General features: G+C 35.5%; 1 protein-coding gene across 8 annotated transcripts in view; it reads left to right on the top strand.

Annotated features, from left to right (window-relative positions):
* Window positions 1-21725, top strand: part of LOC144301319 (uncharacterized) — an 89478-nt gene extending 67753 nt beyond the window's left edge. For 3 of the 8 annotated variants that reach the window (XR_013368144.1, XR_013368142.1, XR_013368141.1), the window contains 2 exons: window positions 18412-18493; window positions 19072-19818. Coding sequence is in view for 1 of the 8 variants with exons in the window: in XM_077878122.1 (XP_077734248.1) it covers window positions 18003-18018; window positions 19072-19257; window positions 21468-21583 (318 nt within the window). In the remaining 7 variants the exon portion in view is untranslated. The other 5 variants (XM_077878122.1, XR_013368140.1, XR_013368139.1 and 2 more) reach the window with 5 other exon arrangements.
* Window positions 21726-23697: the final 1972 nt, after the last annotated feature.

Here is a 23697-nt window from a genome sequence, read left to right as displayed (position 1 = left end):
TTATACTCTTACTTCTCTGATCTCACTCACTTCCCCTCATCTCTCTCCTTTTTCAGACCTCAGTCTCTAAAGATCTAGAGAGTTAGACCTGATACCTCTGTCTCTGTCTCCCCTTAAGTCAAATTTACGGTGAAATCATTTGAATACAAACGTATACAAATACATGCAACACTCCCCCCTTTCTTGGTGCTCAGTTCTGTGAAATATGGCATATATGTATATCTGTGTAACCACTGCAATAGAAATAATAGCACATTTCCATCATCCAGAAAAGTCCCTAGTGCCATTTTATAATCGTTTCTCTTCATCTCCCCAAGTCCATAGCAGGAACTAAGAGATAGATAGAGATTTTTTTTTTTTTTTGTCTGTGCCTATTCCTTTTCCATGATGTCATGTAAACAGAATCATATAATCTGCAGCCTTTTAAGTCTTCTTTTAGCATAGTGATGTTTGAGATACATTCATGTTGCATGTATCTATACTATTACTCAGTTATTTTAGATTGTATGGATTTACCACAGTTCTTTTATCTATTCACCAGTTGCCAGATGTTTGGATTATTTCCAGTTTGAGACAATTATGAATAAATATCCTCATACAGATTGTTGTCTAAATATATATTTTCGTGTATCCTAGGTATAATAACTATAAATGAGATTATCATCAGATTGTAGGGGTATGTTTAGCTTTATAAGAAAATTGCAGACTATTATTTAGAGTTGCTGTACCATTTTTCTTTCCCATCACCTATGAATTACAATTTAACTTGCTCTATATTTTTGTCAGTACTTGGTATTACCAATTTATTTCATCTTCTAGTTGAGGTATGGTGGCACCTTAGGTTATAGAGATTTTCTGTTTTCTTCAAAGAGTTTTATAGTTTAACATTATATATTTATATCTCTGATCAATTTTGATTTGGTCTTGAATATGGTGTGAGGTTTGGGTAGATTATTATTTTCTTATTACTGTACAGTTGCTCCATCACTATTGAAAGGATTAACAATTCCCCAACTGAGTTGCCTTATATTTGTTGAAATTAAATTGACCCTAAATAAATGGATGTATTTCAATTTTATTGAAATAAAATTTTATGTGCATTCATTAACCCAGGGCTCAGCAAACTCTGACCTATTGCCTCTTTTTGTATAACCCATAAATTAAGAATGATTTTTACATTTTTGTATGGTAAAAAAATAAAATAATATTTCATGACACCTGAAAATCATATGAAATTCAAATTTTAGTTTCTGTTGTCTTATAGGACCATAGTTGTATTCAATTTTTTAAACATTATTTGTAGCTGCTTTCACACTATAATGAGTGAGTGAAGTAGTTGCATCAGAGAACCTATGACCTGCCTGCCTAAAATATTTACCCTCTAGCTCTTTAAAGAGACACTTTGCTAACTGTTGTTAACTGATACCACATTCTTTTGATTACTGTAGCTTTACAGAAGTCTTGAAATCAGGTAATGTGAGTTCTCCAACTTTCTTCTTTTTTTAATTAAAGATTTGTTTATTCATGATAGGCACAGAAAGACTCAGAGACATAGGCAGAGGGAGAAGCAGGCTCCCTGCAAGGAGCCCCACTTGATCCCAGCACCCCAGGATCACTCAAGCACTGAGCTACCCAGGCAACCCTCTTCCTCTTTTTCAAAATTGTTTTGACTATTCAACTTACTTTTTTTTTTTTAAGATTTTATTTATTTATTTGAGAGAGACAGAGACAAAGCATGACCAGTGCAGAGAAGGCAGAAGGGGAGGGAGAAGCAGGCTTCCTATTGATCAGGGATGTGGGGCTCCATCCCAGGACGCCATTATTATGATCTGAACTGAAGGCAGATGCTTAACTGACTGAGCCACCCAGGGGCCCCTTACTTCTCTTCTCTACATAAATTTTAAAATTAGTTTGTTGATTGTTTTAAATGCTCACTGGTATTTTGATTTAGATTATGTTGAATCTATAGATCAATTTGGGTAGAACTGATATTTTAATTACATTGAGTCTTCTAACCCATGATCAAGGTATATTTCTCTGTTTTCCTAGATCTACCTTGGTTACTCTGATCAATATTTGTAGTTTTCAGCATATAACTCTTGCAAATACTTTAATAAATTTCCACAAAATAATTTCTTATGCTTCAATGCTATTTAAGTGGTATAGGCTGGTGAATTTCAAATTCCATATGTTCATTCCTAGTATAGAGAAATAAAATTAATTTTTCCATATTTATCGAATGTTTTATAATCTTGGTAAAATGGTTCAGTAGCTTTTTTGGAGAGTTTTGTGTATTCAATGTAGATGATCATTTATTTGAAAAGAATATAGGCTTATTTATTATTTTCCACTTAGTATGAATTTGATTTCATTTTATTTCATTTTTTAAAATTTATTGCATTGGTAGGAATACCAGTAAGATGTTAAATAGGAATTGAGACAGCAGACATTCTTACTGTGTTTCAATTTTGAGAAGAAAATATTCAGTATTTTCACATTAAAAATAATGTTAGCTATAGGTTTTTGTAGGTGACCTTTATCAGATTGACAAAATTTACTTTACCTTCTAGTCTGTTTAAAGTTTTTAACATAAATTGGTGTTGAAATTTATAAAACGACTTATCTACATCTTTAGAGATAATCATATTTTTTCTTATTTAGTCTATTAATATGACTGATCCTGGAGACCCGAGATCGAGTCCCATGTCAGGCTCCTGAATGGAGCCTGCTTCTCCCTCTGCCTGTGTCTCTGCCTCTCTCTCTCTCTCTCTGTGTGTCTCTCATGAATAAATAAATAAAAATCTTAAAAAAATAAATACTTTTTTTATTGGAGTTCAATTTGCCAACATATAGCATAACACCCTGTGCTCATCCCGCCAAGTGCCCCCCTGTCTGGTTTTGTTTATAGGGTAATTCAATTTCCTCAAGTTGGAAATTGTTAACTCTTTTACTTTCTAGAAAAATTTATATAGGACTAGTAATATTAATTCCTTAAATGCTTGGTAGATTTTCCAGTGAAGTCACCTAGAAAATGGAAATGGGAAAAATATTTGAAAAGAGTAAGTCTATGAGCCATAGAGCTCAAAAAAAAAAAAAAAACTATATTCAGAATTGAAAGACTTCACTGTGATTGACTTTGCTTAGGCTGTTTGCCCACTAGAGAAATCATTGCCATGTGTAGGTGAATACACTGATTGGCTTAAGCACAGGAAACATGTCCTCTCTGTAATGGAGCCAATCTCATTTAAAAGACTAAGACTGGGAAAAGAAATTTCCTTTGGTGGAAAATAGGGCATAGTTCCCAGAAGAAGAGAGAGTGGATGCTGAATGGCACTAACAGAAGTTTCTGTAAATTACCAGCCTTGATTGCTGCCAAATATGCAGAACTGGGGACCAATATGTGGAATTCACAGGAAGACATGGAGGACTATTCTTCTAAGTATAGGAAGAACTTTAAGCAATCAGAATGCTCCAGTGATAGGATAGATATAACTTTAAAAAGTGGTGAGGTCTTCATCCCTAATGGCATTGATATAAAAAATGATAATGGCAATGATATAAAAAATCAATCATTGATTGATTAATGCCTTCAGAGATATAATAGATTAAATCAGGGGAAAGCATATTTTCATTTCAGCCAGATTCCACCACCAACTATCATCTATGACTCCATGAAACAAAGATATCCCAAATCAATGTAAAATTACTCAGTAAAGGATTTGTCTGGTCAAGAACTTTTGTTGATATTCAGAGACAAGTCCATTTTAGAGCAAGGTGGATGGAGAATGATGTTGGAAATGAGATTTAATCTGGATCTGGAAGCAAACATAGACTCTGAAAGCAGAAGCAAACAGGCTGAGGGAAGGACATTCAACATGTATTGAAAAGTTGACCAAAATCTCTGTACTTAGCACATTGTCTAAGTATCACATTGATACTAGAATAAGTATTAATAATTTAAAGAATATCAAAGTGGGTAAATGAACATATGTTTGGAGGTGATAAATAAAACAATTTGGCTAAAGTTGGTAGCTTTATATAAGAACCAATTTATTGGAAGCAAAAAATACGTTGATACTAAATTGGAGAGATCCTTGAATGGCATACTAAGTAATATCTAAATGTTTTAATTCTCTATGGAGAAGGAAAAAGGAAAGGACATTCATGGACATTGCATCAATGAAGGAATATTTTGACCCTCCCGTATTTATCCATTTTTTAAGCTATTATTCTACCATTATTTTGTGTTTATTTCATTTAAAGTTTTTTTTTTTTTTTAAGATTTTATTTATTTGGGAGAAAGAGAAAGAGAGAGATGGGGCACTTGTGTGGCTCAGTCAGTTAAGTGTGTCTACCTTTAGCTCAGGTCATGATCGCAGGTTTCTGGGACTGGGTCCCGAGTTGGGCTCCCTGCTCAGTAAGGCGTCTGCTTCTCCCTCTGCCCACCCTCCTACTTGTGCTCTCTCTCTCTCTTGTTCTCTCAAATTAATAAATAAAATCTTTAGAGAGATAGAGAGAGCGCATAAGTGGGTGGAGGAGCAGAGGGAGAGAGACAGACTCCACACTTAGCTCAGAGTTCAACATGGGGCTTAATCTCAGGAATCTGAGCTTAAACCGAGAATCAGATGCTTAAATGACTGAGCCACCCAGGCACTCCCGCATTTAAGCTTCTGACCCAACTCTTTCTTCTCCAATAATATAAAAGGCATTTTGAAATGAGAAGTATGGGCATTTCATTTCATTTCATCTTATTCTATTTTTTTAAGTTTCAGTAGACTTTGAGTATTACTGACACACGTTATATCAGTTTCACATGTACAACATAGTGACTTGACAAGTCTATATGTTATGCTGCGCTCCTCACAATTGTAGCTGCCATCTGTCACCATATAATACTATTACAGAATCATTTACTATATTTTCTATGCTGTGCCTTTTATTCCTGTGACTTATTCGTTCCATAGCTGGAAGCCTGGATTTCCCACTCCCCTTCACCCATTTTGCACCCCCACCTCCCCTCTGGAAACCATCACTTTGTTCTCTGTATTTATAGGTCTAATTCTACTTTTTGTTTATTCACTTGTTTTCTGGGTTCCACATATAAGTGAAATCATATGGCATATTTTTAAAGTCTACATATATTGGTAATTCTCTTTTACTGTGTGATTTTTAACTTTTCTTTTCCATTCTCAAAATCATCTTTGAGATTTTTGTGTGTTTCTTGTCACTTCTGGTGATTAAATTTGGGGAAAAATTCTAAGGGGATATAGTATTTAGTCTTTGAATTTCTTGTTGATGAAACCCTATTCTTTTGTGGGCTCTATTATTCTTTGTAGCAAATATGCATTGTTGTAATCCATGAAGCCAAATGTTTTTATCTTGATAGCAAATTTTCATTTTTTTCTTTCTAATGTCCACAGACACTTTTTACATAAATTCTATGACAAAGAAACTCAGTTTCTATAGCTCTGTGAGATGTTTAAAGTGTGTTTTCATAATCTTTCTGAATTTGCAATAAATTTCAAATAGTATATCAACAAAGTTAATTAATTTACCTTAAGTTATTTGCCAAAAGGGGATTTTGGAAGGAAAATATTGGATTAATAATTACACAGGTTGGTTTCTTGGACATTGCCAATAACTAGCTGGACAACTTTGGGAAGATCTCAACTCCTGTATGCAATTCAGTTGCCTATTTTGCAACATAAAATGGGTTATAATAAACAACATTAAGTACTCAATTTTATGGTCATTTTGCCTCATGATGTTCACTGTAGTAAGAGTTATAATGGAGCAAAAATATTTAGGGTAAAAATACTGCAGTTAACTTCAGATGGGTTGAATTTTAGACACATATTGTATGTGTCCCTGGGTGGCTCAGCGGTTTGGCGCCTGCCTTTGGCCCAGGGCACGATCCTGGAGTCCCAGGATCGAGTCCCGCATCGGACTCCCGGCGTGGAGCCTGCTTCTCCCTCTGCCTGTGTCTCTACCTGTTTCTCTTTCTCTGTGTCTCCCATGAATAAGTAAATATTTTTTTTAAAGATTTTATTTATTTATTCAGATAGAGAGAGAGAGAGAGGCAGAGACACAGGCAGAGGGAGAAGCAGGCTCCATGCCGGGAGTCCGATGCGGGACTCGATCCTGGGACTCCAGGATCGTGCCCTGGGCCAAAGGCAGGCGCCAAACCGCTGAGCCACCCAGGGATCCCCAAAATCTTAAAAAAAAAAAAAAAAAAAAAAACTTAAAAAGGAGGTTTGGGAAGAAAAAAAAGAAATAATAGAAAAAAATGGTGAATATCTTTCTTCATTGTCTTCTGGCATAAAGTATTAGTGTCAAAAATTTTGATGGATACCTAATATTCTTTCCTGTATAAGTGAGTAGGTCTTTTTACTTGGATGCCAAAAGGATTTTCCTTTCTTTTATATAGTCTTTGCATGCATCTTATATTAAGAGTGCACAGGGTTAAATTCACTATGTGGTGTGTGTATTTATGTAGTTCTAAGTCAATTTTTATTTTATTTCAAGAAACCTTAAATTATAGTCTCAGAATTTATGTGTTTTTGTTAATTTTCTTCCAAATAAAACCCCTATGAAATGTTTATTAGATTTTCTTTGTTTATTTTCCACAGTTGTCATGTTCTCCTTGAGTCTTATTTACCTCTAATTTTTTGGGAGGGGGCTTTAAGTTTTTTGTCATGTCTCTCTTCCATTTTAAAAATATATTATTTGCATTTAACATAATTTTGTGTTTTTTTCTAGGTAAGTGTTCATTTATGAAATTATTTTTAAATTTTTTTTTTAATTTTTTATTTATTTATGATAGTCACACACAGAGAGAGAGAGAGAGAGAGAAGCAGAGACATAGGCAGAGGGAGAAGCAGGCTCCATGCACTGGGAGCCTGATGTGGGATTCGATCCCGGGTCTCCAGGATCGTGCCCTGGGCCAAAGGCAGGCGCCAAACCGCTGCGCCACCCAGGGATCCCTTATTTTTAAATTTATTTTGTGAGTTGTCACCTCTTTTTCCAAATCCTCCTTACCTCAAATCACATAATTGATAAAATTTATCTCCTTTTGATATATGGTTTCTTTTATAACTTCTATCATTTTCTCAATATCTTCAAGGTTTTTAGAAATATTAGTTTACAGATATTCATAGACATGCATTCTGCTTCATAGACATGCATTCTGGCAGGATTTCATTATCTGTACCAATTTTATTCTGCTCCTTATACTATTTTTTCTTATAATAACATCATACATAATTCTCTTCTGTTCCTTGTTTTTACATGATATGAGTTTTCCTCTACTTTTAGAAGGATGGTGGTGAAGGACAGTTTTTGTTAAGCTTCACCTTTCTAGAACTCCCTCTGTATTGTTGTTACATTTGTTTTTGTTTTGAAATGTTAAAACATATAGCTTCAAGCTTTCTGATAACTACACTCAAAAAATGTTTTTGGGTATTCTTTTTTGTTTGTTTCTAGTTTGCCTGTTTTACTCAATTCATAGTTCCCTAGAACAGTTAGTCCTCTGTGTGGGCTTCAGTCTACAACAGAGGTTTGAATTGTTTGCTGAGGAAGTTGGCAGGCTCAGAGGGCTCCAGCACTTCACTGCAGTTCCCTTACTTTTGCATGTAAGCTGGAGTCTAGAGAACCACTCTCATTTTGGGATCCTACTCTTACACTTTCCAGTAAGTACCTTTGGTGGACTCAGTGAGGTACTACCCTGAAGGTAGACACTGAAGGCTGATTTTCCTGTCTGCTAGGAGTATTGCCAGAGATGACCCTTAACTGTTAGCCCTCTGGGGATTGCCATGGTCAGAAAAAATCTGTTTCACCAAAGATCATACTGTCTTATAGGACTCACCTAGTCCGTGACTGATCAATGTGAAATTATAACAACGCCCAGGCACCCTGATCTTGGGACACAGCTGAAGGTCCATTCTAGTGCCAGAGCCTCCCAGGAGATGGGCTGAAGTTGTCTTTAGAGCTGTATCACAGCTGGACTTCTACCCCTGCCCAGTACTGCTGCCAGTGTCTCTCTCTTCCACAGGCATTGACCTTAAGATCACTCACTAGTAAATGTCTATTCAGTAAACGTTTCTCCTCACTGTATCCTTCTGGGTGAGTATAAACTACAATATTATGATGATTTTGTAGCTTCTGTGCCCTTGGGACTTCCAGATGCCCCATTTTTCTTCCTTCTGCTTTCCACTTCACAGGTGCTGATGTCACAGGGGTCTCACAGCTGTTGGCGATTTGTCACTACCTGCTTATATTTTTGAGATTTGAGGACATACTAACCACCTGGTTCTTTGTAGGAATTGTCCATTGGTTTTCGTTGTAATATCCCTGTTTTATCCTTGTTTTATCTGGGGATGGTCAGAATTGAGTTCTAAAGATTCAAAAACTTCATTGTTTCCACCACTGTATTTTCCCCAGTACTATCTCCTACTGCACACTTTTGAAAATATTATCACAAACAGAAGGATGGAACTGAGGTTGTGGCTTGAGGAGGACACAGTGTCAGAAGGGACATTTTTAGGTTAAGAGCTTACCATTAACAATATCCCCTAACTTAACAGTTAATTGGATGCTAAGGAAATAAAGTGGGAAGTTCACTGGATATGCAATCACAAAACCTGAGTTCAAGTCCCGGTTTTGCCAGGTACCTTGTAATCTGAGTAAATCGCTTACCTCAATTAAATATAAATTTCAGTATCTGAAAAATGCAAATGCAAATGCCTTCCCTGACCATATCATAGGAGCACTGTGAGGCTAAAAAGGCAATATTTCAAGTGGAAGTTCCAAATAAACATGAAGCAAGCCAAGAGTAGCTTTCTATCCAAAAGTCATGTAGGATGGGCACAATTTGACAAATTCAGCTACTGAAGAAATTGACACAAAGCAATAAGCCCAAAAGAGACTAACTGGTATGTGTTAACTCTAGCAACACAATTTCTCAAGTAATTCCAAGTGGGATAAAGGAACATCCCTCGGATTTTTCAGTTATAGCATCAAAGCCTCCAAAGGGTTCAAAGACAGGTTTTACAGGGGTTATATGGCAAACACAGTTGACTGAAGCTGTTGATTTCAGAATGCAAATGTGTTTGCTTTGGCAAAGGGAAATAAGATGAATGAAGGGCAAAAACAAAAGAACCCAATTCTTCTGTAAATCTTTCAGTGAACTTGCAACAATGAGGACTTTCTCTCCTGGGGAGACAAGGTTCCTAGGAGGGAATATGAAAAGAAAAATTAAAGGAAAGGAGAAAATAACACAAAACAAAATAACCTTAGGGCTTTGAGCTATGTCCTCATTCTTGGCTCTGTTTTATATCTTAATTGTTGTTGTTTTATTTCTATTTTTTTCAGAGTAAGTTTTCTGGGAAAAGACACAGTGTTTTACAATGTAGGCACTCAATCAATATTCACTACAGAGCATTTGGCTTGAAGCATTTTTGCATAGTAATTTTGCAAATTATTTTTTTAAAAATAAGCTATTGTCATGTAACCAAAGGCAGGAATTGGGAGCAAAACAGATAATTTTACCAGGGGATATTGGCAAAAATAATACAGAAAGAACTTCAGATCATGGGGTTTCGCATTACAGTAATACATATGATTTCTGGTCATTATTTGGACCTATGCAAGACTGAACGATCCAATGATTTTGAAGGTTCATATAGATAATCTCATCTCTAAACATTTTTGTGATGCTATAGTCTTCTATCCTAACATGGCCATCAGTGTAAACTACAATAGATCTGAAATAACAAGTTGCCATAGGTAGCTAAGACAACCTTAACTAGGACTAAGGGTGGAGATACAGAAAGATACAGAAAGAACATCCATGGCTTGTTAGAAATACTGTGTCCACATGATATAACAAACTTTTTCCTTAAAAAGTCAGAGTGGAGCACAATGTTACTGACAATGAAGAAGATAGAAATGTGACAATACCAAAAGGGCTACGTTTTTCTTCCCTTTTCTCATTTCCAAGAATACCAAATGTTGAGCATGGGTTACAGAGTAAAAGAAACAACTTAGAACACAGAACTGAGGACATATGACAGAAGGAATCTAAGTAGGTCATAGAGGGGCTCAAAGAACCAGGAGATTGGTCCTCCATGGAGAAAGCATGGGAAAAACAAGGTCCCAAGTAAGAGAAACTCATCAGGAAGGAATTAAAAACGGAGACTTGCTTTAGGTGATCCTGAAGTTGTCTGGACTGAGACTATGCCAGAAAAAAATACATATCTGATACTGACAAGAAAAAATTTAAAAGTCTTGAATTTGATTCCAGAGAAACATTGTCAGTGTATTAGCTTGGAATTCTGGGGGAACAGATAGATCCTTGAAGACTGGAGTCAGGTAACTATTGTTTAATTTGTAAAAAAGAAGACCAAGGATAGATACAAAATATTAAAAGTTAGAGACTTGACACAAGTATGTAGCATAATATTTATCACAGAGAATTCATCAGAAAAAAATTTGTTGAGTGACTAAATGAACTGGTTCCTAGGTAAAAGGCAAGAATCAAAAACAAACCAACCAACCAACCAGCAAATAGCATTGGTTCACTGAAAATGAGTTCATGCAAACCAAACATGTTTCACAAGGGTGTTAGACTCAGAAATAGATAGATATATTTTGCCTGGATTTTAGAAGGCATTTGGGAAAACTCTCACGGTCCCACCATGTCCAGCAAATAGAAATGTGGGCTACATGATAGTACAATAATTTAATTCATAGGTGATTGCATAAAGCACAAAGACATAATAAATCAATGTCAAACTTAACAGAGGTCCCTACTGATGTCTCTGAGGATCTTGTCAAACCTGTTACAGTTAACATTTTAATTAAACAATGATCTGATTACAGATACATGGAAGTTGTAGATAACATATGATAGGAAGTGTTAACTATTATGAGTGCTAGAATCAAGGTTCTTGAAGATCCTGACAGTGTCTGTGATTATTTGGCTTACACGAATGATTTCTCTTTTATGGAACATGGAATAATCCCTTTCTTTTTCTTTTGACTGAATGTCAAAAGCGAGATAAGCTTAAGAAGCCAGCTATTTGCTATATTTTATTTGGCTTCACCTTCTTTCTTTGAAATTTTAATATTTGAATTTAATATTCCAGTCAGTGGCATCTTGTCTCGAAACTGCCATCCTAAAATATAGATTTCCTATTGGATCATATCATATACTTACATTTTGTTAATTTGTTCATTCATCCTTTCACTAATTCATTTAACATTAACCAAGTGCCAACTTGATGCTGGAAAAAGTGAAATTAATAAGGTAGTTCTTGTCCTTCAGGAGATTGTAACTGATAAGGATGAGCACCCAGAAACATTAATAAGTAATTATAACATAATATGATGAATTAAATGAGAGAGGTAAACCTGGAAGTTACAGGAAACAAGGAACATAGAGTGGGAGATACTGGGGGAAAAGCCATAAATGGAGGAGCAAAAGTTTCTGATAGATGTTAAAATTAGATTAAAAAAAAAAAAACCTAAAAAACAAAACAATTAGCAAAAATTAAAGGCAGAAGTGGGAATTAGGATTTTATGGTTGTATAAAAAGTCATCTCATTCTCTCAGAGAAAAAAGAAAGCAAATTCCCCTTTTCTTCCTTATTCACAACTTGCAGGCTATAGACCCAAAATCTTGGCCAGCACTCTCTCTAGTGGTGGACCTATGAACTACCCCTCTGCCTTATCCTAGATTGTAAGAACAGGAGTAAGATGTTGAAGATACCCAGGACATATAAAGTAGCTAAATGTTTGTTGAATCTGGGTAAGAATAAATACATTTACACTATAGAAATATATCCTCCAAGTAATTCCAATGAATAAAAATTTGTGTTAGTGAGATTTCACCTAGGGAGAAGCAACACCAACCAAAAAAAAAAAAAAAAAAACCAAACTTGTACAGATATTCTGGGACCTGGAAATTTACAGAAATGTAAAGGATCTGGCACAGGAGAAGTCTGATTTGATTCCCAGCTAATTTACTAGTTCTCAGTGCTGATAATTTATTTCAACAATCTGTATCTGAGTTTCCTTAACTGATGTCTTTGCATTGACCATATGTTCCAGTTGACCTGGGACTGTTTTGGTTTATGTCAATTGTCCTAGATAATTGTTAATAACGTCTTGTTTCATTCCCTAAAGTGCCCCATTTAGGTTATAAATTACATAGTCATCCGTATTACATGATCTAAGGGTAATGTTCTTTTACCTTCATGGGAAGAATGCAGAATGCAATGAACATGGGGGAATAGAAGTGTAGTCATGACTTCAGTTCTTGCTTAGTGTGATTTTACCCTGAAACTGTCCCTTTGGGGCTAATTTCACCAATAACTCTGATTAATGTTTCTTCCTGTCTTCACTATGTCATGTCAGGAATGAATGGAGAGAGTGTGGGCTGTGAGTCTTCTCATAAAATTAATGAAGTTAGCTTTACCCAGGAAATAGGAAAACCCTTCTGAATCACATATTTCTTTGTAAACTGTGGCTTCTTGAAGTTTTTGTTTTTTTTTTTTTAATCTGCAGCTTCACAAATAATTGTTAAACACGGACATTTCCACTAAAATCTGAAAAGGCATAGAAAAAGGAAACAAAACCAAGATAATAAATGCTCTGTATTTTAGGTTTGTGCTAAGCTGGGCATCCCCACAGCTGCTCATTCAGTTCCTCTAAAAACACAAATATGAAACAACCTTAATATTCTAATAATAAGTAACTAGTAGACTAAATTATAGAGCATCCATACAATGGGACACACTGCAGTCACTCAAAATGATGGTATGGAGCTATATTTATTGACATGGAAAATTGCTCATAGCATATTATCAAGTGAAAAATATAGTTGCTGAGAAGCAGGTGCAATACTATTGTAAAATTATATAATATGTAGTTTAGGTGTTTATGTGGCTACAGAAATGTCTGAAATGCTCATCAAAACATTAATCATGGTTACCTGAGGGTGGGGTGATTTAAGAGGGCCTTTACTTTTTTAGTTTGTAAAGCAGTAAGTATATTCCCTCTTGGTAAAAACAAAATATATGGTTTACATGAAATTATGAAAGGAATATCTCTTAGATTATAATCTCAGAGATTGGAATGACCAGTATGCAGATAACGAAAATAAGTGTTGGCCTAAAGTAGCTAAAATAGGTAAGCCTACACACAACTACAACTCTCTCTTCCATAAGCACTGAGAACTTCTTGTAGTTTCAGTTCTTACAGCCACGCCTACCCCTAAACAAGAAGCAAACAGGACATCCTAAATACTAACATCACAGCTTCTGAGGATGCCAGCTTCAGGGATCCCCAAGACCCCTTGCCCCTTGGCAGTAATGTCCTTAGTAAACCTGTCCCATTGAGTGTGGGCTAGACTTTATGACTTACTTCTAATGAATAGGATAGGGCCAAAGTGATGTGCGTGATGCAGAGATGAGGTCATAAAGAGTATTATGGCATTGTCTTCTTTCTCTCTCTCTCATTCACTTCATGGGAAGCCAGCTGCCATGTCATGAAAACAGTAGACTAGGGAGAGGTTGAGGGGTGAGGAACTGAAGTCTCCGGCCACCAGCCAGAGGTGTGCCAAAAACTAGATAACTGTAGCATTAATCAACAGCCTGATACAATTTCCTGATTGATCCTCAGCCAAAACTATCCAGCTAAAACCACTTCTGGATTCTTGACCCACAGAAACAAAGAGGAATAACAAATGTTTGCTATTATAAGCTGGTACTTTTTTTTTTTTTTTTGCATAGTTTGTTACAAAGTGATGAATAATAAATAAAATTCCAAACACGTTAGAGAAGATTTCTGCTTTGGAAGGATGTAGCTCAGGAACCCTCATCTCAGCCAGCTTTTGCTTCCATTCCAGTCTCACTCCCTCCTCCACTGATAAAAGATTCTTTGAATTTGCTGTTACATGTTTTCTCAATATCAATTAAATTTCTTGTTCCCGGCAATGGGTATCTAAGTCAGGTAGCTCAAAGACATGTGACAATTGATTTTAGGTTGAAAGCTTGCCTAGAATTGGGATTCCAGATGCATTGCTTGTTCTGACCTCTGACCCAGTTTCCCTCAGCACCCGTTCCTCCAGAGCCAGTCCATAACCCAGGGGTTCTTTTCCACATGTACTCCTACAGCTGATAACTCAGAATGTAAAGCACATCTCTTCCTGGGATAAAAGCCCAAAGATTATGGGGTACTTTGTCATTGGAAATGCTGATGATTTACTATTAAATTTCAAAACAAATAGGAAAGCACTTCCATTTTGGTTATGATGGATAATGGATATTGAAGTTATTCTTTGTCTGTAAAAGCAACAACAATGAGAAAAACTGGATGAAGTATATGAAAATGTTTTTAGGCCTTGGCAACAGAGATCACAGGCTGTGGTTCATAAGCGAAGCAAAACATAACAAAGAAACAAAAATATGAGACAAATAATAAGCAAATAGAAACATGAAAGACTAAATCCAGTTATGTTAATATTTATATTTTATATAAATGGATTAAACATTCCTAGGAAAAGGCAGAAATTAGTAGACTAGATAAATAAACAAAACCTAATATTGTGCTGTTATGTCAAATATACTTTAAATAGACACAAATAGGTGAAAAGTAAAATGATGGGAAAAGATGTACTTTGTAAAAATTAATCATAAGAAAACTGAGTGGCTATAGTAATGTTAGACAATGTAGACTTTAAAACAAAGAGTTTTCCAGAGATAAAAGGGGGAGTTTTATGATTATAAAAGAGTCAGTTTTTCAGGGAGATATAATAAACCTAAAATGCATCTAATACAAGAGCTTTAAAACTCTTGATTAAAAACTGATAGGACTAAAGTAAAAAGTTTTTTTTAAAAATTAGCAATTACAGTTTGAGATTGAAATATCTCTCAAAAATTGATAGAGTAGATAAAATACCATTAGAGATATAGAACTGAAAAAATATGATTAACTCACTTGATCTAATTGATATTTATAGAATAACTGGAAGCGTGTAAAACACATTGTTTTCAACTGTTACAAAAATTTACCTAGATAGTTCATATAATGGATCATAAAACAACTCAGTACATTTTTAAGAAATTACATTGTAAAGAGTCTGTTCATAATAAAATTGTATGAAAAGCAATTTAAAATGTCTGAAAGAATAGTCAAATATTTGGTAATTAGATGGGAAATCTTTAAATAAGCCATGGATAGAAGAAATACCTTTTGATATTTAGTACTACTTAATACTAAATAATACTGAAGATAAAATAATACATGCTAAGTATAATTTTAAAATAATAAATATAAAATAGTTTATATTATGCAATGAATATTTATAATATTAAGACACAACATGTGGGATGCAACTAAGAATTAGTTAAAGGAAAACCTGTAGCTTCAAATAATTATATTATAAATGAATGTTAGTCTAAAATTAATGATCTCAGCTTAACCACTAAGAAGCTAGAAAAATAAGAGTAAATCCAAGTGCAAATTAAGTTGAAGGAAGGAAATAATACAAATAAGAGCAGAAATACATAAAAAAGGATAAATAAAAAGTGAACAAAAGCCAAAATTGATATATCTGAAAGATGAGTAGTAAGATCAATAGCCTAAAAACTAGACTGATCAAGAAAGAAAAGAGACGAAACACAAATCAGCACAATCAGGAATGAAGATGAGGACATCACTAAGAATCCAACCAATAATAAAACAGACCTAAAAGATGATTGAGAAACCCTCTATGCCAACAAACTTCCCTATTTAAATAAAATAAAAAAAAAATTCACTGAAGGTCCATTCTGTCAGAACCTCAGGAAGAAATAGAAGATCTGAATAGCCCTATATCCATTAGAAAAAGTTAATTTGTATTTAAATGTCTTTCCACAAATGAAACTCAAAGCATAAATGACTTCTCTGGTGAACACAAGCAAATCCTTAAAGTAATATACAAATTTTTTCAGAAAATAAAGAAGCACTTCCTAACTCATTTTATGAGGCATCATTAACTAAGACATCACAACTGGACATACATTATACAAACAAAATCTCAAAACTGATATTTCTCATGCATGGACACAAAAACCTTTAGAAAGTAATTACTAACATAATTTCTGACTATATATAAATGATAATACAGTATCATCAAGTCAGATTAGTCCAAAGCATGCAAGATTGGTTTAATATTACAAAGTAAATCAATATACTTCACTATAATTGACAAAGAAAAAGAAAAAAACTACATAATCATCTCAATAAATGAAAAAAATTATACAAACTCTCAGCAAACATAGAATATTCCATTAAAAGAACAATGGATAAATAAATTGTGATACATTTACACAGAGAGATACCAGTCAAGTGTGTGTGTGTGTGTGTGTGTGTGTGTATATATATATATATATCAAGTATATATATAGTATATATAAATTGTATATATCAAGTATATATAATATATATAAATTGTATATATCAAGTATATATATTTGTATATACAATTTATTTCTGCATGGTATTTTACTATATAACTATATAATTATATATATTTATGTATATATGACAAACTACTGATACATGAAATAACATGGATGAATCTTAGCAAAATTAAGTTGAGCTAATGAATTCAGACCAAAAAGAATACATATTGTAAGATTTCCTTCTATTATAGGCACAACTTAATGTATGATGATGGAAATCAGACCAGAGGTTTCCTCTGGGTAGGAGATACAGGTCAGATTTTCTTAAAAAGTGGTAGCTTAAAATTTTCTGGGTTGTTGAAAACATGCTCTGTCCTGATTAGGCAGGGATTACATGAGAATATGCATATGTTAAAAAATATTGCAATGCCCCTTTAAGGCCGTATATGTCCCTGTATTAATCAGCTCAGGCTGCCGAAACAGAACACCATGGAATGTGGGGCTTAAACAACAGAAATTTTTTTTTTTTATATATTTCTGGAGGCTAGAAGTTCAAGATCAAGGTGCCTTCAGAGTTGATTTCTGGTGAAATCTCTCTTCCTGTTTATAGATAGCTGCCTTCTCCACATGTCCTCACATGGCCTTTGCTCTGTGACCATGAGGAGAGAGACAGAGTGTGTGAGCGAGCTCTGGCATCTCTTTCTCATAAGGACACAAGTCCTATTGGATTAAGACCCCACTCATCACCTCATTTCACCTTCATGACTTCCTCAAAGGGCCTATCTCCAAATGTAGTCACAGAGGAGGTAATGGCTTTAATATATGTGTTTGGGGGTAGTTGTCACAATTCAGTACACAACAGTAACTTAGAGACTTGAAAAAAAAAAAGAAACAGAAAACAAAACAAAAAAGATTGGGCAAAATGTATTTATATTCTTTGGGGATTTTTATTTCTAGAGATATAAAGACTTTGTAATATTCAGAGTCATTTTTTTCTAAATGAGTATAGTTTAAAAATGTTCTGAAGTACTAATCAAAGGAAGCAGATGTAAGGCCTGAAATTCAACACAATTGAGCTATTTCACTACATTGGCCTCACTAGTAATAATATTTAGTTAGGGAAGGAATCAGGTATGAGGTAACTTCCTTTTACATAAGGCTTTGATTTGGCTGAGTTAATGCAAAGCCACCTTTACCACTATAAATAATAATTCTCACTAATCCATTTGTCCTTTTGACATGCTAGAGTAATTTTCTAAGATATTACATCAATCACCCACCTCCACATATTGCACATGTGAAAAATTATGATTTGATAAAATCACACTCAATTCTGTAGAGTCAAAGTGGCACAGGAAATAAGCTCTTGAGGGCTGGGCACATTTGTGAAGTTCAAAATATTAGTACTTTGTTGTTGCTGTTGATTTTCCACCCTCTATAGGGATCATTATGTAAAGGTCCCTGGGAATATCTACGGTGTTCAACTGGAGTGGGCAAGATCTTTTCTTCTGTTCTTGCACTGAACCTACCCTGAGCAGGTCCTCTGTTTCTAAGCACCATGGTGGGTGCTGGAGGTAAGAGAGAAGTATATTTCCTGCCATGAGAATGCTCACACGTAAACAGATCACACCACTAGGTGGGAATCCGCCTGGGACTGACAAGGAGAATGGATGTGTGAGCTCCCACTGTTAGTATAAACAGTGGTTTGCTTGGTAAGGATAGACTTAAGAGAGGTAAGAGAATTCCAGGCATGAGGAAGAACATGAGATGCTGCAAGGCTCGGAAAGTGCATGGCACAGGTTCTAGAACACAGCAGCTCAGTATGCCTTTGCGGAAGACAAGAGAAGGTAAGGAGAGGAAATGTAGGGAGAAGACAAACTATGTTATCAGTGTTGAATATCATGCTAAGGAATTTGAGCTTCTCTCTCTCTCTCTCTCTCTCTCTCTCTCTCTCTCTCTCTTTTTAGACTTGAGGGAGTTCAAGGGAATTTTAAACAGCATCATGAAATGAGATTTTTCTTCCAAGCTGGGGTGTCACCTATGTAGAGGGTAAGCTGAAAAAGATCTAGCTATGAAATCATTGTCATTGTACAATTGGGTTATAAAAAGGTCACCACTAGAGTTGTTTGCAATTATTCCATTAATTGATTCAATACTTCACAGAATACAGGGATCATCTAATGAGCAAGGTGCAAAAGTTGTGTCAGAGAATGTGTTAATATCGCTATCCTTTAAGAATTTATAATCCACTAAAGGAGGCAGACAGATGATGAGCACTTGAAAAACATCAGAGACCCCCCTGGCATTTTTATGGTTACTCAATCTTCAATATCCTTAATGAGCAGAATAACCAAAATAATAACAACTTCTTATCTTTATTAAGCATTTTGTAATTTCCAAATATGAACATCCTTGTATGTTTTCTCATGTGAAAAAAACAAACAAACAAAAAAAAGCCTCTGTAAAGGAGGAAGACATCCTAGCAAGAAACTGGAATTTAGCCAGAGAAAATGACTTGCATGAAAGCCTAATAGTAGCCAGGAACAGAACTAAAGACAGTTTTGTAATTTCCAGTTTAGTCTTTATTCCAGTTCACTGCACAGCTTCTCTTATTAACTGTTTTTCAGCATCTCTGTTTCCTGTGAATCTTCAAATCCTGATTATTTACCCAGCACGAGGCCCGTCTGACCTCTCCTTTCCCGTGGGTGTACCGGGGACTACCAGCCTTCTGGTTGTTAAGCGGCTGCCTGGCTCTGCTCGGTGTCATCTGTGGCATCCTGATTCCTGTTTGTCTCACTTGTCTCTGACCCACAGTATGTGTATCCCGGATCCTGGGGGCCCTCTTCTGCCCCTTTTGACCATCTTCCTGTTACAACTGTACTTGAACTAATTGAAGAGGACTATGACAGATTGGAAGATTTCTCCTCAAAACCCATATTCTATTTAATTCTGAGCTTAGGTCCTTGGATTATGCTTAGGTCTTTTGTTTCCTTTTATTTTTTGATGGGCCTCAAGTCCAATTGTGTTGTTTCTAAAACTTGGCCATGGACTGTATCATTGCTCCATAGATTAATCTCTTCTAAAACTTTTAAAAATAATTAATTATCCTGAAATAATGTCATAAGCGTCTTTGAATTAATTATCTTGAAATAATGTGATAGGCGTCTTTGAAAGTCGAGGCAAGACCTTCACAAAAACTGTGAGGAATCTTTTTCTTACTTTATCCCATGCAGAGTCACCCACCATCCCAAAGTCTTTGGGTATCATTCCTCTTCCTTCTCATTTCTTTTTTTATACATTCAAGAAATGACTTATTTTTAAATGAATTATTTTCACTTTTTCTAATAAAAAAAGAATTTATGTTATACATAATATTTAGCAACTTAGTTTTTCATTTAGACATATTGCTATGGCTCATTTATATTGTTATTTGTTGCTGTACCTCATTTATTTTTAGGGATATAGTACAATTAAATATGCAACACTTTATTTTTCTGTTATCCTTTCTCTGGGCACTGGGTTGTTTTCAGGTTTTTGTTAATTTCAAAGATGCTGCTGTGAATAATATTGGACTTATGTCTGGTGAACATGTTTAAAAAGTTCCCTTGGTTCTGCATGTATTCATAAAATTGCTATTTTTTATGATTTTAAAATGTCCAACTTTAAAATAATTTCCAACTATTTTTGAGTGATTCAACCAGTTTACACATCCATCAGCAATATACCAGATATGCTGTGATTTGGTTGTTTTTTTGTTTTGTTTTGTTTTGTGTTTTTACTTTCCCAAACTTGGTATTGTCACACTTTTTAATTGTTGCTAATCAAATGAGCATAAAATAATAACATATTTTGATCTTATGCTAATGGGATTGAATATTTCCTTGAATTCTATAAACCATTTGAGTTTTCTATTTTATGACAGATCTCTAAATTGTTTGCTCATATTTCTGTTGGGCAGTTGTACTTTTCTTATTAGCTTGTACAAGTTCCTATGTATTTTTTTGTTGCTTATATTAAACGTATCTTTTCTCAGCTTGTGGCTGATCTTAAGGTGTCAGCATGATATAGTGTAACACGTGTGAGTTGGAGACATACTGACCTGGTAAATTCTAGTGTCATCACTTATTCAACGTGTGACACAGCTAGCCTGTGGTTAATCAGCCCCTCTTAGGTGCATATCATATACAAAGTGTTTATATCCTAAACAAAGCCTTTCTTATCATATGCAAAGTGGTTATGACGTCATGATGATAATGACAACTAGGAATCAGAACAAATAAGTAAGCTCTTATTATATATCAGATACTGTGCCTGGCCCTTGAGAGAAGAGATGACACATCCTGACCTCACAGTCAACACAGTGTAGTGTGTGGAAGAGAAGTTAACAATTATTAGTAGGTCTAACAGTAATTGATAAGCCCGGGTGCTCAGGTGCTCTTACATGAGCCAACCTAAAATGGACTTTGCCAGGGAAGGCTGGCAAATCCTTCATTTTTTTCAACCTTATATTCATTCATTCATTCATCAATTATATAACAAATAATACTAATACTAGTATTTGCTAATATAACACAAATAGATGGAATTAATCTGGGATTTAGTAAGTGATTCACTTTGGGGAAGAGAGAAAATAAAGAGTTAAAGAACTCTAAGGTTTACAACTACATCAACTGGCTTTACCAGGAGGATTGCCACTGGCTAGGCTTCATTCTCATCTTCTTTAATTCAGAGTGCCTAGCCCTAATAAGTTGTCTGTGCTTTAATAAAATGTCTATGACAGATTAAATTTGTATTCCCAATTCTTCTCTGTCTTCATACAATAGGATAATATGTCTCATTGACTGTCACATGGCTTGCCATATGGCAGGAGTATATACCCATGTCTTTCTAACATGGGTTTGTCCATGTGACATACTTTGGTTAACAGGATGTGAATGAACTTGATGTTTTCTATGTCTGAGTAAACACTATAGGTACCATCTTTCATTTGTCAGTGAAGTCCTTCTTGCCTCTCTGCCCACAGGCCAGGTAGGGAATGCTCCCATAGTGTGGGTGTCAGAAGGAGCAGATGCATGGAGAAGAGCTGAGCAGAGTTGCTGCCAACCTTCAGCCAACTGGCAGCAGACCCAGAAACCCTGATGTACTCTTGCTTCTTCTTCGTGGTAGCTCAACCATCACCTCCTCCAGAAAGCCTTTGCCACATTTTTTTTTTTTTTTTGTATCTCTCACCTCTCCCATCTGAATGTATTCTTAATGTCAGAAACCTATCACTTTCATTTTTCTACTGTTGTCACCAGCATGATGTTTGTTATGGAGAAAGCACTTAGCAAAAGGTTGCTAATGAATGGCTGAATGGCTGAATGACAGATGAACAAAAAAATGAATGAATGAGAGACAGGGAGTACCCAGAAGACAGGACTTGGATTCTCAGGGACGAATTTTCCAGTGTAGTTTTTTATGCACATTCAATTCCGAGTATTGACTTTTGTAGATGACTCAGTGATCTACAGGAGAAAAATAAACAGGGACTGGGCTGACCTAGGGAATGTAAGTATTTACATAACAGAGTTTGTTCTGAAAAAAATGCACACTCCAAAGCATTTTGCCATAACAAGTACATCTTGGCAGTGATGGTTTCTTTTACTGTAGAATCATTCATTTGGTCAGTTAACAAATATTCATGGACTGACTCATGTCTGGTAACCTAGTTCCTCTTAGACCTGAGGTAACCAAGTGCCTGAAAGGAGGAAAATCTGGTCTTGTTTAAAATTAATGACCCATGACTGGCAAATCAATAACCTCAGGGGGATAGGGACTTCCTGGAAATAAAGTAAGTTGTGGATTGTCTGGAAGGTCCTGGTTTTTAGTCTTTTAGTTTCAACATTGACGAAAGAGAGCAACTTTTGTACTGAGAACAATCAGAACTGTTCTAGAGTGTTTGGACACATGTGTGAATGTATATGTGTGCAGCTATGTGTGTCTGTGTCTGAGTGTGGTGTGTGTGAGGGATAGAGACCCCAGACCCAGGAATTCCACCTGGCACAGCAAAGGTACACTTCACCAGTGTCTATTCACACACACCAGTGATATTTGAACTGTCCTTTGAAGTTGACAAAGTATTTTAAAATGTATCATTTGAGGCTGCCACATCTTACTCATTTTCTGAAGATGTAACAGAAATAAATATAATGACTAACATAGATAAAGAAATTTCAGTGTGCCAGCCTTTGATCAAAGTGCTTTATAGGTTTTTAACTTGGTTATTCCAATGTCAACTACTTAGCATAGACTCTGTAAGTACCTATTAAAATTAATTTGTCAATCTTATAATCAATTAATATCATCGGGATGAAAGAGGTGAAGAAATTGAACCAAAGGCCACACACATCTGGCAAATTGTGGCCTTAGAATTTGAACCTAGGTATTTTAGCTCCAGAGCCAAACCCTTAACTACTCCAAGATGCTGATGCCGTCTTCTCGATTATCATCCAACCTGTAAATGCAAAATAGAATTTTAACTTCTGAGTCAAAATCTGGCACTTTTATCCTTCCTCTTTTTAAGACTCATAACCCTGGTAGCAATTGTAATTTACAAAGGTGCATTTATCGTTCTTTATTTGTAGCCCAACAGCTGGGTCAAAGAGATAAAATTACCCTCTTCCACTTCACAGATGGAAAGCTGGGGCTCAGGCTCAGAGTATTCAAGAGATTCACCCGGGGTCATTCAACGGATAGCAGCAGACCAGAGACTAGAAACCAGGACGCAAGAGTCCTAAGCCACTGTGCAATCTATGGGCCATGAGTTCATGCTATTCTCAGCAAGCTCTATCTATGGACATAATATCAATTCTAACCTCACCCTAATAACAAGGTAAATCAGGTAAACAAAGGTGACCCAGAGTTCCTCTATAAACAAGCCAGGATCACAGCCCCACTTACAGTGTTGGGAGCAGACAGCTTGGAAATGGGCAATGTAGGTGACAGCAAAGCTTAGAGATATGCAGGTCAGAATGGCACCTGAGGCCCCAGTGGGCCAATACGTTGGTATCTCAAAGTAAATAGAAACAATGGAGTGTTCGCAGTGCTAAGAGCCAGGGAGATTAAACCTCGCAGAGGGAAATGTGCAGTCCCTGTTGGAATTAAGTGAGAAAGACATTGATAGGTGCCATTTAATTTAAAATGCTCTATCAACCTTATGGTTGTTAACTCTTTCATAAGTTAGCTTCACTTCTGAGTCTGGTTAAATATAGCCC

The sequence above is a fragment of the Canis aureus genome, chromosome 2, assembly GCF_053574225.1.
Source record: "Canis aureus isolate CA01 chromosome 2, VMU_Caureus_v.1.0, whole genome shotgun sequence".
NCBI lineage: Eukaryota > Metazoa > Chordata > Mammalia > Carnivora > Canidae > Canis > Canis aureus.
The sequence above is the reverse complement of the archived record's forward strand: the minus strand, read 5'-3'. Positions and strand labels throughout refer to the sequence as shown.